The sequence below is a fragment of the Halyomorpha halys genome, unplaced genomic scaffold, assembly GCF_000696795.3.
Source record: "Halyomorpha halys isolate HHAL.00 unplaced genomic scaffold, Hhal_1.1 Scaffold478.1, whole genome shotgun sequence".
In the NCBI taxonomy this organism is placed as follows: domain Eukaryota; kingdom Metazoa; phylum Arthropoda; class Insecta; order Hemiptera; family Pentatomidae; genus Halyomorpha; species Halyomorpha halys.
In genome coordinates, this window is record NW_027114329.1 from 1,248,421 (window position 1) to 1,264,659 (window position 16,239).

The following is a 16,239-nucleotide window of genomic DNA, read 5'->3' on the forward strand; positions in this document are numbered from 1 at the left end:
ATTCGCACGTGTATACATAAAGAAAGTGTATTAATGTGTTTTTAGAAGAGTCTTGAGTTGTTTTCAGATATGGAAGACACACGATTACTATATTAATTTTCTTTAATTTGTATATAGATCACTAAAAATCTACTAATAAGTTTTAGGAGATAACAACATCAAGTTGCTTGGAAGAAATAGGAGTATTAGATAGGGATTTTTTGGTAGTCTGATTTATTTTCAAAATTAATTTTTTTTTTATTCATAGGATGTACATAACCGTAGTTGCTAATGAACCATTTTCGAATATAACAATCCATAAAGATCCAATTTGTGCTGGATATGGTTCAGTGAGCTCCGTGCCAATGGCTTCTCACGACGAAGTTTTTTTTCTTCGAAACTCTCTTTTCCCAAAAGAAAGGTCAAGATCATTACTTTCTTACTTAACGACGGAATTTAGAATTACTTACTTTCCTGTCTTAGGGAAATCCACAGTATTAGCATATCGCGTAGATTCATCTGTATCAATGGAATAGACCCTATCGTAACAGGAAAACTCTCTCTAAGAGGAGGGAGTTGGGATATTTTCTCAGCACAGGTGGTGGTGTTTCAGGTTCTCCTCCACATGGTTGGTAATGTTATAATATGTAACATAACGCGATAATCACAATAAAAAGGAGAATTTTATATTAAATAATTATAATAAAAAAAGTGTATTTTGATTTTTAAAAGTGCGACAAAGATGACCAATTTGATGGTGATAGAGGATATTTAAATGTTCAATGTATTACATCTCTTTGGAGTACATAGTTCTTTGAATTGTTCAGGTGGTAAGGTTATGTTTATTGGTAGGTTTTAAATTCTCAATCAGACTTTTTCCAAATATTTGACTACCTAAATGTTACGGACTGACAAATAATGTCATTTGGCCTTTATCCATGCATAGAATGTCGTCTAGGTGTTCTCAAAATTTTATCATTTCACAAATGTGCTCAAAGGGTATGTGGTTTCTCTATTTTTTTTTCAATGTCTTTAGTTTTGTACCAAATTAGCATATAATATTCTTCACTTTTTTTTTTTTTTTTTTTTTTTTTTTGTTGCATTAATGATTGAATGAATGACATGAAGCAGAATTATTTCTGTTAACTACTTTAGATTGATCTTTGTTTGGTTTTTAGAGTCTGAGCTGTTCAGCATTTCTTTACAAAGCTGCCACAAGTAATGCTAAGCTCAAAAATGTGGTGTCAACAAATGAAGCTATTACTGACTGTGAGGGTCTTAAAACTTCCCTTGCTGATAAAGACAACATTTCAGCGACCATTACTTCTCTACCACAACAGTATCTTATGCTGTCGAAAATACGATTGACCTGTAATTATTTATATTTTTAACCAGTTAAAAATAATTTTTTTTTTTAATTCTTTGTTGAAAGAATTATCAAAAGATTTACAAATATATTCTATACCCTAATTAAATAATAATATCCTAATAATTAACTGCTAATACTTTCATTTTAGTCATTACATTTCTTTAGATTTTTATGTTATTATAATATCCTAATATTTAACTGCTATTTCTTCCATTTTAGTTATTATAATTTTTTTTTTAATTTCATTTTTAGCTCTTGTTGTCATGACAAGTATGTGTGGTTATGCCATGGCCCCGGCGGCCTTTAGCTTTTCTTCAGCACTTGTATGTTCTGTGGGAACAGGTCTCCTTTCTTGTGCAGCAAATGCTGTTAATCAGTTTCATGAAGTACCTTTTGATGCACAGATGGCCCGTACAAGGAATCGTCTTCTAGTCAGAAGTATTGTTACGTGAGTTTAATGTTATATAATCTTTATATAACATTTGATAAAATTTATATGAACAAAACCCATGAGGTCATGACATTCACCTTTTCTTTTTTTTTTTCTTTTCTTTTTTCTTTTTTATAATTTTATATTATATATATTGAGGCAGATTAGACAGTTTTTGTTGTTCAATGTACTATTGAACATTAATTATATTTAAAATAATAAATTGAACATATAACTTTAAAATTGATATTTTATCAATCAAAGTTTTATTTGAACATATAACTATAAAATACCATATTTTAAAGTTATATGGTAATTAAGAATAAACTATGTTATCCTATATAGGTAACAATAAAAAAAAAATGAAATAATAACAAAATTGAAAAACAACTTCAAACAAAATCTAAAATAAATGACCACCATAGAAAAATAAAAGATTCAAAATAGAAAATATAAATTCATGTTGCTCAATCTGATTTACACATATTATACTATTTACAACATTAATAATAAATATATAAAATGCAAAACAAAAATAAACAGACTGACTATCTGCTAGCCCCATTTACCTTTCTCCATTTCACTCTTGCTCAGTATTATTTGCAAACCTTGTGCGAGTTAGCTCCAGTGGTAATTATAGTTTTAGTTATGTATTATATGCAATGCATGTCCCCTATGTATTGTATATAGTATATATGTATATAAGGAGATGGTAACTTTTGAATTAGTGGACCAATTTACGTGATTTTTTTTTTCAAAATGTTCCCTATCACCTGTCGTCATGGGAAGTTTTAAAGCTATTTAAATCCCTGATTTCTTAGAAAAAAGGTATGGACAAAATTTAACGATTTTGGTTTGTAGCTCAGAAATTATACTTTTTTAAAAATGATTATTGTATACCAAATGATCGATCTATTTTTGAAGAATAAGAAAAAAGTATTACTGATTCTATTAAGCTATATATATAATATAATTTCACTGAGTTATGGATTTTTGCCTGTAAAGTCAAACAAGTAAAAGGAGCAAGTTATGTTATACTGGTTAAATGAATATTTTTTCTATGGTATTAAACATTAGTATATCTGTTATTCCATGTTTTGTTACTACCAGTATTGGTGTGAGTAAGAGTTCTAAAATTCAAGTTTCATTTCATGTTTCAGACCACTTCATGCAATTGGTTTTGCTACAGCTTGTGCCAGTACTGGAGGCCTATTGCTCTATTTTGGTGCTAATGGTTTAACAGCTGCTCTTGGTTTTTCCAACCTTATTTTATACACATCAATATACACTCCTCTCAAACGTATTAGCATTCTGAATACATGGGTTGGTTCAATAGGTAAAAAGCATTAGTTTATTTTAATATTTTCAGTTTATTCAGTTTATGTTAATTCAAAAGTTGAGATTGTACAGATAAGGTGCATGGTTTACTAGAAATAAATTATATACATGTAACAGTTCTTTCAGTTGCAAGTTAAAAGCAATTTTTAACAAAATTGAGATAGGCATACCATGTTTTCAAAATTTTCTGCTGGACTACTCTGCCAATACATTTTTATACTAAATTCTGCTAGATCCTATTCAGTAAAAATAGTAACTGATTTGCAAATTGTAAATAAAATTTACAGTTGTTTTTATTCATTTAGAAATTTGACAAAATAGAGATATGTCAGGTTAGTTCAACAGTGATGGATATGGGCACAATAGCTGTGCTCACTTTATTGGGATTATGGTCATAAAACAGGTACCAAATACCTCCTCTCCTGTTTAACATCCTTTATAAGCTTTCATTGACAGAGCAGGAATAAATCAAGAAGGTAGTGTGTTTACAAAGATTATTCAGGTCCTAGCCTATGCAAATGATGTAGTCATCATAGGTAGACCCCTGCAGAGCATAACAATGGCCTTAAGAGCACTGGGTTTAGGAGCAAAGAAGATAGAACTACATATCAACTAAAGCAAAACAAAGATTACAGTATTAGGCAAAATACAGTAGGTTCAGAGACAGATTCACTATGAAATAGGGCATTAGTTTGTTGGATTTACACATCCGATTTTGTAAATTTATTCAATCATATTTTGGTGCTCCCCTTAATGTGAAATCAAAACAGTGTGAATCAATGTTACAAATGTTACAACATGAGGTCAAACAGATTACTTCTGACATGCCTGATGCCCGGTTCCTTTGGAGGTGATGACAGAGTTATCCCAATATGCACTCACCGATCCTTTCCTTGGAATCCCTGGTCCTATTAATCTGATTATCGGCATTGACCTATATCCCCATCTAATTACTGGTGCTCCCACCAAGGTTTTTGGGCACGGTTATCTTTACTTCCTTCCTACTGTACTCAGTAAAGTGTGATGGGAATTCACTCCGATAAGGCTTTACCCACTAGCATCTCATTCCTCTTACAGGATTATCCAGTAATCCTAGAGCAACTCTAGTCCATCTGGAAATCAGAAGAACATTGTTCAGCATGAGACCAATCATCAGCCATCACCACATGATTGTGAAAGACAACTTTCGCTCTCTTTTACTTGCTGCTTGAGTGACTAAATTTTGTATAGTTGTAAATTACATGATTACATCATGTGTTTCCAAAATGTCTCACAATTTGCTTTATAAAACTATGAACAGTAAAAAATGTATTGGGCCTCTCATACTCCGTATGTGAAAATGGTATTTGGAGAAGAAGGTAGAACAGCGAACTATTTCGGCTCTACATAGAAAATAGCATCCCCTCACCCATTAAAATACAAAGACTAAAATGCCATGTTATGAGAATGAGTGAGGGTGGAATAGCAAGTAGCTCGTATAAGAATTTACTAGATGGTGTGCATCCAAGTGGTTGGCCAAAGGGCTCATGGAGGGATGGAGTGGGGTAGGATCATGGGCAACTGATGATTTCTCTTCCACATGAAGGTGACAGAAAAATGATTGGTTGCTGTTGAGAAAGGAGAGTTTTATGTGTTATTTGAACCTTGAGTTAAACCATTTTTACATACTGAGCACAATAGCCACAAAAAAATTTAAAAAAAAATGTTTGTCTCTTAAACTGCCATAATGGGTCTGATATTTGTGGTAAAATTTATTTAGTCTTCTACTTAAATAATGTAACTTTCCATTTATAGCATAAATTTCCAGGAAAAAATGTTATGAAAGAAATTTAACTTTATTTGGAGATATTAAAAAAGTATATTATATCGCAAACTATGCATATCTGTATTTGATAGATCGTTAGATTCCCTGAAAAACATCAAAATTGGGTCAGTATTAGCAGAGATATGGCTTTGTACTCATGTTTTTACTTCTCTTACTCTCCTAAGAGATCATTGTAATTGGGTCAAGTTTTCTTATACAATTTTAAACAGATCTATGCATTTTAGTAGCCAAAGTAGTAAGGAAAGTTTTGTGAGTGGATACAGCAAATATTTGATACTATATTGAATATTCAAAAACAAATTTATTTTAGTTAAATTTAATTTATTTCCTGAAGTTTACTTTCCATTTTTTCAAAAATTGACTAATAGGTATATTGTTGTAGTTGGTGCCCTGCCACCCCTAATGGGATGGTCTTGTGCGACTGGGACTCTCGGTCCTGGTGCATGGGTCCTTGCTGGAATCCTTTATGCATGGCAGTTCCCTCACTTCAATGCCCTCTCATGGAACCTACGTCCTGACTACTCCAGAGCAGGTTATCGTATGATGGCTGTCACAGATCCAGGTGTGTACTTAATCAATAATTGTTTGTAATTATATAATTAACATTTATTAAGAAACTATTTATGCATGTACTACCATAAATTAGCTTAGTTAAAATTAAATTCTTATAAATTTTTAAGTTAGTACAATAACTTAAAACTGGACAGGGCATGGTGTAGAAAATCATTGAACTGGTGTAAGAAAAGAGACATTTAATGTTCAACATAAATGAAAATCCTACAAGAGAATATTGAACTAATAATGTGTAAGGACTTGAATACATCTTACTCTCTTAATTTTGTTTCATGTTTCCCTTACCTATCCAATTCTGGCACAGGGTGGTTACCAGATCCATTCTATGGGCCACCAAGAAATAAATTTCAACCAGTCCAGGCCAGATCTTACTGGCATCATTTCTGACTCAGGTGCTGAATATTTCTTACTCTGTATCAGAGTATCACTGTGTGAAAGATGGAACCTGTTCAACTGTAAAATGAATAACCTATATTTTTTTTAACTGAAAAACTATTAGGTACCCCCTGGAATAGATGGTTTATAAGCAGATTCTAAGTATGCAGGTTAGAGTATTTTGGCTTGGATTTATTTTCTAGTTTTTTCAGAGTGTCAAGGAATTGTATAAAGGTTTCTTTAAGCTACTCTATTTTTCATTTACTGCTCAATGGAAGGGATTCTTGAATATTCAGAAATAGGAGTTTTAGGATGACAGATTAGGAACAGTTAAGTAGTTATGACTAAAACTATTCAATAATACTAGTTATTGGATAGGGAAACAGTTTAGAGCTTAGAGAGAAACATTTCATGATCTACTGTGTTGGAAGCTTTTTAGAAGTCCATAAGGATTAGGTTAGTTGATTGTTTAGAGTTTATATCACAATAAAGGTCTTGGGTGAATTTTAGGAATATTGACTAATTGAAGGATTCAGGACATAAAGCTGAAAGTGATTGAGGAGAGTTTGGATTTAACAAGATGTTTTAAATGGTTTGGTAGCATAGCAATCTGATTGTAGTCTCTAGAAGCATTAAGGTTCAGGGTCTTATTATGAAATCGTACAAGGGCTTTGTCCAAAGTGAATGGAAAATTGAAATTTGAAGAGAATAAATTGTGAAATATATAGCAGATGGTAATAGTATGAAGGGTAGATATGTTTTAACAATTTTTTAAGTGTTTATTTTCTAAGGTTATTATTTTATTTCGTCTCTTTTTCTCTTTGGGAAATTAATTTAACTTTGTATTATAGTTTCTTTATTCTTTTATTTCCACATTTATAGAACAATCCTGCCAACGTTTCAGATTTTCTGTCAATCTTCAGAGGCCTTTAATATCTTCTTTGGTTATTTTCCGTTCAATTTTGTCATGATTACATAAAAACCTTTTTTAGACTGTGTGAGGTTGCCTACATTGTTTACCACAAACTCTCTGATGAATAATGTGTACCACGATTAAATTTACAAGGGTGCCTCTGTAATATTTGATAGTATTAATTTTATTATGAGTATTAATATGATTTTGTTGTTTTTAGGCCTTATATTACTTGAATAGATGAACTACTCACCAGTTGAAAATTAACTACTATTTAGGATTTTATTTGAAATCTTCTAAAGTTGAATTCAACTTAGCCTCAGAAACCTCATGTCAGAAGCTGCACTGATTCGAATCCAGTCTGGTCAGTCATAAGTTAAAATTCATTTCATTCCAGACTTATAAAATGAATCTCGACCTTCCCTTTATGGTTGGAATAGATTGGTAACCTGTAGGATAACTACCCTGTATCCCAGAAAAGGCCAGATTGGAGTAAAAATGAAGGAAAAAAAAAAGCTTCAACAAATTTATTTTGTGTTCTCTTATATTTAGCCAATAATCTATTCAATAAGTAATTCATTAATTCTGTTTTACTTGTAGGGCTTTGTAGAAGAACAACATTGAGGTACACTGCTGCTATTATGGCTTTATCTTGTGCTGCACCTTATGCTGAGCTTACAAATTATTGGTTTGCCATTGAATCATTACCGTTAAATCTTTACTTCTTATATTTAGGTATGCTCATTATGAGTTTTTCAATTTTTGATATTTCAGTATCTCTTATTTAATGCAAGACTACCCTTTGGCTTGTATTGTCTTTTAAGTTTTATTGTTAAAAATGTGAGCTACTAATATTACATTAAAATTAATTGAGAAAAATCTAAACCAGTAGATATTTATATCACTCAAAATTGACCAGTGACCATGGAATTAGCAATCGGTTTCATTTGAAAATTGTATTTATAGTTTATGAGGGTTGTAACAATCAGATGAAAAAATGTTTGGTTTGGATTGAATCCATGTAATTTATTATATGCAAGTACTGTAGTATACCTGTAATGTACTGTGCTAAGGAAGAAACTAAAAGCTCAGAAAAAATTACTTTAAAATACATATATTATATATATTACTATCTCATCTTTACTATTGTTTAATAATGAATTAATTATAATTAAGTTGTATGCTAGGGTTTAATTTTATTGTGTTCTACAAATAAGCCTGAAAGAATGGTTCGGCTTATAGATGACTACTCAATTCTATCCAGGCTGGGGATGTTGAAATTTATTGCATATATCCACCATGAGATAAAAGTCAAATTCCTTAGCCAGGCTTCAAATCATCTTTGGTTTTTATATGCATTGGAAGTGCAACCTCAACTTAGTTATGATAAAATTTTTTTTTTCTTTTATTATTTATTTGTTATTTACAACTGTTTAGAAATATATACAAGCAAATTAGCTATTAGTGATAAAATGACATGATTCAAATATAAGGAGAATCTACCTATAGATAGAACTCCAATAACATTTCTAGAGGAGAAGATCTCGAGGCCATATTTTTTTCAGACACCCTGGAGAATAATTAGGTAATAAAGGAGAAGCCAGGATAGGAACAAGTGGGTTTGGGTGGTTGGGAAGTTTATCATAGAAGGATTGGTATCTGTTTCTGGCCAAATCGGCAACATATGGAACATTGAGGTTCTGATGGATGACTTGATTTATGACAAAGTAAGGAACAATAAGGATTGGATTCAGGAGGAATTCAATGGTTTAGTGGAATCCCAAAGCAAATATTTATTTAAAATTTATAAGATTAAATATGTTTTTTATTCTACAATATTGTTTATTACTTCCTATTGAAGAATAAAAATCTTTTAATAAATTTACCAAATCTTATTCATTTGTACTGGTAAATTGTATGATATAATTAGAGCTAGCTAAGCCTGATTGATTGGTAGGTATTTGAAGCGCTGTGTTGGTTTGACAGGAATTTTTCCCAATTAGAAACTAATCATGTTCTGTTCATGAATTGTGGCTTTTTATTCATTGATAATCCGTTTATCAGTTCTTATTTATTATTTAAAATAAAATAAATCATCAATAGCATTAGAACATTGTATCTTGTAATATAAATTGGTCACTGAGGCTCATTTTAGGATGATAAATACTGAGCTGTTCATTGGGTATGAAGCTCTCCCTCAAATCTTCCATTTTAACATCACAACTTCTCACTCTTCTGTGGTCTTTTGGTTGCATCTCATTACTTTCGTGTGTTTTTTCATTTTCAATTGTTTTTTTGTCAGGTCTATAGCATTTCCTTTTTTTCTTATAGTTTAAACCTTTTAATGATATAGATGTTCTTAATACCGAATTCACTGAAGAAGTTTCTTTTTTGTAGTCATTGATTATCTTGTTTATTCCTTCCTTATTCTTGTAATCTGCAACTTTGATTTCTTCATTTTGCATTTGTTTTTCTAAATATGTGTCTTTTTGGTTTTTCATTTGGTCCAGGTAGGAGTTAAGCAATTGATAGTTATCATCATTCGTTCTTAATGATGTGTTCAATTCATTAGATGGATGAATAATATTTTTAGGAAAGTTTTCTTCATTTTTTAAATGTGGGGAATTTTTTACTAAAACATTATTTAAAAGTAAGTTTTCTTTTGAATATTTATTATTATTGCTTATTCTATTAGGTAAAATAGTAGGTTCTAATCGTATTTTCCAGTTATCGCCTTTTGGATATTCATTTAATTTATCCAATGCTATTTCCTTCCTTTCCAATTCATTCCTTTCTTTCATTGGCCTTGCTGATAAATCTTGAAAATGTCGACTTTTTTTTTCTAAGTCCTTTACTATATTTCCGCTAAATTGGTTCAAATTGTATTGTGATGGATGTCGACTTTCTTTATTATCGTAATCTATGGGATCATCTCTGGCTTTACCCAACTTCATATATTTTTTGTAGAAGAACTTTCTAGGGCCTTCATCATTAACAGTGTAAAAAGGTTTACTTTCCTCTTGTCTGAGAACATCTTTTATACGCTCTTTTACCATTTGGAATGCTTTTTCATCCTTTGCTGTGTGTGATAAGCTTAGTCCCTCTAAATATTTGTCATTTTCTCGGTTTACTGCATTATTAGCTTCACCTGAAAAGTTATTGTTAATCATTTTAAAATTCTATGTGTTTCACATATTTTTAGACAATTACTTTTAGAACATCAAATAATTGAGGATCCTATCTTTTTAGTTGTAGTCAATTGGAATGTGTGATTCTATATAAATTCTGGCAATAATATTGGCAAGCTGTTTAATGATACATGAAGTGTTGAGCTCTAACTTTGTTAACAACTTTTACATGTGTTTCATTAAGACAATTTGATCAAATCATGTCGGGGATGGTGTATCACAAGTTATAATACGTATAGAAACTAAACTTGCGAAATGTTAAAAGTTTTCAACAAAACTTTTAATTTTATTTTTTACTAATCATCAACCGGTTATTATTTTTAAAAAGCTACTTTTCTATATTAGTTTAATTTATTTGTTGTGTTGTAACAATTTATTTAGCCTAAGATAAAAACTCTTCTTTCTTTTTTCATTATCGATATCCTTCTATTGATTTGTTATTTCAATTTTGCATGATTTATGAAATTAACTTACCATAAAAGGCCATGAAATGTATTAGTAAACTTGTTATCACTCCCTTAAGAAACCATTGGGGAGTCATTTCTCATTATTCTTGGGACATTATCGATTGAAGTTTCCCCTTTCATCAGCTCACAGATTCAGCATTATAATACTATAAATCTCATATCTTACTCTTAATTTACATATGTTCTATGTCTATTTAATTAGTGGATATTTAACAGTTATCACATGATTTTATTAAAAAAATAAATAATCTTTTTGGTTTTTAAATTCAGTTCATTCTGTATATTTAATTAATTTTCATATGTTCTGTTTTATTATTATATATTTTAACTATAAATATAATAAAGAAAACTAAATTAGAAATAGAAACTTTTCAATGCTAAAACCAATAAAGGACATTTAAAATAAGGAAAAATAGAAATAGAAAATCTTTTACTTTTTGAAGATCAATAAGAACAAAAATTAATGAACAGTATAAAATATAAACTTTAAAAAATAAATTTTATTTTCAAAAAATTAAATGTTGTCAAAATATATCTAATGTATTGGAATCCACTAAAAAAACAAATTATTCTTTTACAGGATTTTGGCAGTTGCTATTTTTATTTATTCTTTTAAATATTTTATTTTAAGGTCTGTGTAATAGTGGATTTGTTTTTTCCTATACTGACCCTAATTAATATGTATATCATAATTTATTTTTTAAGAGAAATAAAAAAATAGGTATTTCCATTTTTAAAAATATTAGAAACAATGTATTAAATATATCGATCAGCAGTTTGTAACTAATAAGTCAATATTCTAAAAAATAGTCGTGCTTGAAATTTATTTCATGGTAGACCCCAATACTTTTCTGATCTAAAGTTGGAGGACTTATTAAAATTAAATCTTTACTGCTACAATCCATGAAGGGTAAGAGGTGCAGTACTTGGTAGGGAAGTATTGTTACTAGACCAACAGTGATTCTGTAAGAATCATGCTCGAATGCTAGATTTTTACCCAAATAAAGGTGCCCATTGCATGAGGCTGGGTGGACCTCAGAGGGTTCCTGAACCCATAACGGCTGACTCATGGCTACAGTGAAACAGAAATTAATGATCTGTCACAGCTGGATTTGAACCGGGGTCCTTGGAGTTTGTAGCACAGTATCTTACCACTGAGCCACCCGCTCTCTAGATGGAGGGCTTAAAAAAAGATTTTTACCAACTTTGCCAAGGAATTCAATATATCAATTTTAAATCGTCGGTGCGATGGAAACGGTTGTTCGTAATTAAAAATCCTTTGAGTAAAATAAAAGCTCTATAATATCAATTTTAGTGGTATTATCAAGTACATTATATTTTGATTCTAAATACTACTCAACCCCACATTTTCACCCTCACTCGCTCAGCTAAACAATGCCAGCATACTTCTAGTTCAGGCATTAACTTGAACATTGGCCAACTTATAGCCTACCCTACATTAAAATTTTTAAGATGCTTTTTCAAAAGTCCATTCTGACTAAATAGTAATAGTTATCATCAAACGGATTGTAATAGCAGCCACGAATTTTGTAGATGTGATACTATTTTACTTATTTGCCTGCAAAACTATTGTGAGTAGTGCCATGGATATTTGTCAAATTATTATAAATAAACTGTTGGTTTTTAATATCAGTGTCTAATAAGTTACTTTGTAAACTTCCTGCTTGAACTTAAAGTTTAAAATACGTACTATTGACTATTAACTAAAGTCACAATATTTAATAAGTTAAAAATTTTTGTAGTAGTGAATAATGTATGATCATTAGTTTTTAATGCATTTCTGATATTATAACAAATACTTTTAGTTTGAGTAAAATTTATTTGGTCAAATTAAAAAAACAAAAAATATGAAAGCCTGGGAATTTCTTCAGACTAGTTTGTTAGATGCCCTGTATATTAGGACCAAGATTAAGCAAGAACTGGCAATATTTTTGTTCTCATCTCTTTTATGAAAAACTAATTATATTTAATATATTTTATAAGAATTGAAAATATTATGTGTGTATGTATATATGTATATATTTTTTTTAAGCTTGGGATTTTTACAAGAAGTCTGATAGTTCCTCCTCAAGAAAGTTGTTCAGATTCTCCTTGATCCACCTACCAATTTTAATGCTCCTTATGCTCATAAACAAGAAATGAGATAGGTATAATTTTTATTATTACTACATAATAGTATAAATGTCATGAAATGAGAAGTTTGGAATTTTATTGTCTTTGAGAAAGATATATTTGGTCCTAATGTGTTACAATATGATTACTAAAATTCATATGAGGCGGTAGGAAGCCAAGGGATACTAGTGACCCTTTTGTGAATAGGAATTGTTTTTGCTATTTAACTTTGCCTAACCAAATTTAAGCTTTATTATTGACAAACTTATCAATAATTAACTAATAATCCTTTGGCTCCTCGCACACAATGTTAGGCCTACCTTGTCGATCTGGTAATGAAGAAAACAAATTATTCTGACTTCTCAGCTATTTATTTTTTGATTGATATTGATTTGAAGGATCATTTATCCTTCCTTCCTGTTAGGCCATACCGGGGTGTTTGGTTAGCTGTGCATGTGCCTCCATTATAACCGACTGCTAAAAGTGAAGCAATTAGGCTGTGACACACCTTGCTCTTCTTCCTTCAGCTTTTGTCCACCAATCTCTGCTGGTATCCCTGTTACAGCATCTTTGCCCTTTCCAAGGTGGTGTGTTTGAGTTGCCTTGTAAAGGCAGTTCTCCTTGGTTGCTATGTCAGGACGTAGAGCTCTGTCTCCCTGAGCCTCTTGACCTTCAGTTCCTCATAGGTGGTATAGAAGAGTACAATATGCTCAGTGGTCTCTGGTATCCCACAACTTGGGCATAGGGGATCAATCAATATTCTTACCATATTCTACCAGCTTAGCTCTGAAACCCTCACGCCCTGTTAGAAATTGAGAGACCCAATGGTCGTCTGGAAGGACCCATATGGTTTCCATTCATGATCCTGATGGGGGGGTAATACTTTCCTTGGATAGAAACCCCTTTTGGGGCTGCCACTCATCACCGGTTCTGTGTCTCTGTGAATCCCATTCCATCTTCTAGGGTCTTCATCAATCCCCAAATGAAGATTATCTGGCCGATCTGCCTGATCTTCTCTCCCCATTTTTATCATTAGTCTTCTTACTTCAGGAGGTTGATAGACATTCCTCCTGCTAAGACCTCACCCCAAGAAATAAGCCTTCCACTGAAAATTGAAATATCGGATAGTTGGCAGTCCATGTGGAGTGGAAGTCTGCCATACTAAAAACTATTAAAAAAAAAAAAAACTAAACCATGGGCCACATCAAATCATTCTGATCATAGGGAGGAGGTTGCAAAAGCTCTATTGAGAATAGGCTCATTCCTATGTGATCCTCCACTGCCAAAATGTCCATATTGTTATAATACACTAACAGTCAGCCAAATCTTTCAGTAATGTCATTTCTATGCTCGGATTTGAATAGATTTGGAGTGGAATCGAGTATATCGGAGGCCCTGAATGATGATGAAAAAAGCATAAAATTGGTTTTAAGTTTTTAAAGAAGGAAACACTTACTGTACAAGGTTTAAACATTAAACTCAAACACAATTAAATTTAGGAAAATAAAATAAAAAACATGGACATTGATGACCATTGGGTTTTACGCCCTAAAGAACAACCTCATCAGACATTGTTCAGTATGCCCTGGTGACAAACAGCAGAGCTATCCTGCTTTTCTATCTGCATAAGATGCTGATTCCTTGCAGGGGACACATATCTTAAGATATTTAAATATCATGCAATAAGTAAAGTTTGAAAGATCCTATGGCAAACATATGTCATCTGCAACAAATGCGTCAAAAAACATTCAACAAAGTTTTTAATAAAATTATGTACGTATATTTAACTGATACAATAGGCATGATCTGTTAAGCTTCATTGATTCTTATCAAGTTATATTTATGGTTTTTGATATTTCAGATGCAGATTGATCATTAAAAGAGTAAATAGCAGAACTTTTTTGTCTACAAGAATTCAGGAAAGACATTGATATATAATTCTCCAGCCACCTTGATAAATGACTGAAGATGAAACACTTTCTTAATCAATAGTTCTGTATACATTGCTGCTTTGCTTGAATAGTGGTACATCTGACAAAAACGAAAATTTTAGTTATTTTTGAAATGGATGTATTCCAAAGATATTACTGTAGAAAGGGGTTTCTTGCTCCCTCTATAGATCATCCCAAAGCAAGTAGGAGTGTCAAAAAATGACCACAGTCCAGTATGTGTGGAATACATCAAATACTAAAGAAAATAGGTTTTTTGGTCATATTATCAACTATTTAAGCAAAGCAGCAACATTTTCCTCCATCTTATAGCCGTTAGTTATTTTTTGGAAAGAAATGTTGTTTTGAATAATAATAATAATAATAATTTTGTTACCATATTAATGCCAAAAATCACTAAGAAGTTAATAACTGCCATTGGCTGTTGTTACTTTTTTGTAGATATTGCCTAAACATTAATGATGTTAATGTTATTTACTTGATATTATGAGAACCTTAATGGAAGTGATAAATGATTGAAAATATTTTTTATCCAAGTGTATAATATTATTTCAAAATAAAGGTTATACAATTAAACTTATTTTTATTTCCACTTCTAAAAGAGGGACAGATTAATCTTGATTATCACGGATAAACAAGTTGCTATCACCATGTTTTATAGCTGTGCAAAACCTGGTCTGGTGGAAGAATTAAAAATTAACTTAAATATTTTCTCCTAAAAAAATAAGGAGTAGTTTGAATGGATGCTTGGACATTGAGGTATTTTAGGAAATGAGGTGACAGCCTTGCTAGAAAGTGATCTGAACAAGTAGCTTTAGCAAAGAAGCCTATGTATCCTGCTAACCTCAGTCATGCTGAAATACAAATTAAGGAGGGTACACACATTGGTATGGTTAGCTCTATAGGAACAATCAAGAGGAAATGAAAGCTGACCATGCTTACTTATACATATGAAGGAATTATTGTAAAAATTTTCTATATACTAACTGAAAATATGGAGAACTCAATATAATTAAAATAGATTTTAAGGTAATAAAAACTTAGATTAAACAAACATCAACAAAATGGTATACAAGCTGCCATTCTTCCCAGAAGACAAGTCACATGGAACTTTGTGAATTTTTCAAGATACCTCATGAGATATGTGGAGCCTGCAACCTAAAAACACTGCTGCTTCGTCAAAACTGTCAAGTATATTCTTGTGAATTGATCAAAAATTTCCAATAATCCAAAGAAATTTAGGAATAAAACCAATTAAGTACTCTTATAAAAAGTTGGCTCTACTTGCATTCAGAAAAAAAACAACAAGAAATGATCCATTGGATTTGAGAAAATAACCAAATAAATCAAGACAGCTTTGTGCAAATCTTTTTAATGTTCTAACAAGGGTGACTCCTTGCTGCTATAGCATAATGGTCTGATAAAATGATCCTTCTGTAAGTGAAAATACTGAGATTTCCATTCTGATGTCAAGAATTATTCTGAAATCACTTTTTGAGTGAGTGCTTGTCTCCAGAAATGTAAACCTTATTAATAGAGCGACAGAATAATCAGCATACAAAATCTCATGTTCGGTTTTATGAGATGGTAGCAACCAAACATAATAGATCCTTCATGAACATTTTCAGTAAAAAATTTAACAATAATTAATCAAGTTCATACCAAGAGACAATAGAAAGTGAACAGCTGATTGGGAGGGC

The 16,239-nt window shown here is 31.3% G+C and overlaps 2 protein-coding genes across 2 annotated transcripts; one reads left to right on the forward strand and one right to left on the reverse strand.

Annotated features, from left to right (window-relative positions):
• Window positions 1–795: 795 nt before the first annotated feature.
• Window positions 796–15,115, forward strand: Cox10 (Cytochrome c oxidase assembly factor 10). The gene is made up of 8 exons (XM_014424744.3): window positions 796–978; window positions 1,158–1,350; window positions 1,601–1,796; window positions 2,939–3,114; window positions 5,324–5,503; window positions 7,403–7,537; window positions 12,511–12,625; window positions 14,452–15,115. The coding sequence occupies exons 1-7, from the start codon at window positions 898–900 to the stop codon at window positions 12,618–12,620; spliced, it is 1,071 nt and encodes a 356-aa protein (XP_014280230.1). The 5' UTR covers window positions 796–897; the 3' UTR covers window positions 12,621–12,625; window positions 14,452–15,115.
• On the reverse strand, window positions 8,903–10,665 carry LOC106683344 (uncharacterized). The gene is made up of 2 exons (XM_014424743.3): window positions 10,465–10,665; window positions 8,903–9,950 (listed from the first exon to the last, which is right to left on the reverse strand). The coding sequence occupies exons 1-2, from the start codon at window positions 10,529–10,531 to the stop codon at window positions 8,908–8,910; spliced, it is 1,110 nt and encodes a 369-aa protein (XP_014280229.1). The 5' UTR covers window positions 10,532–10,665; the 3' UTR covers window positions 8,903–8,907.
• Window positions 15,116–16,239: the final 1,124 nt, after the last annotated feature.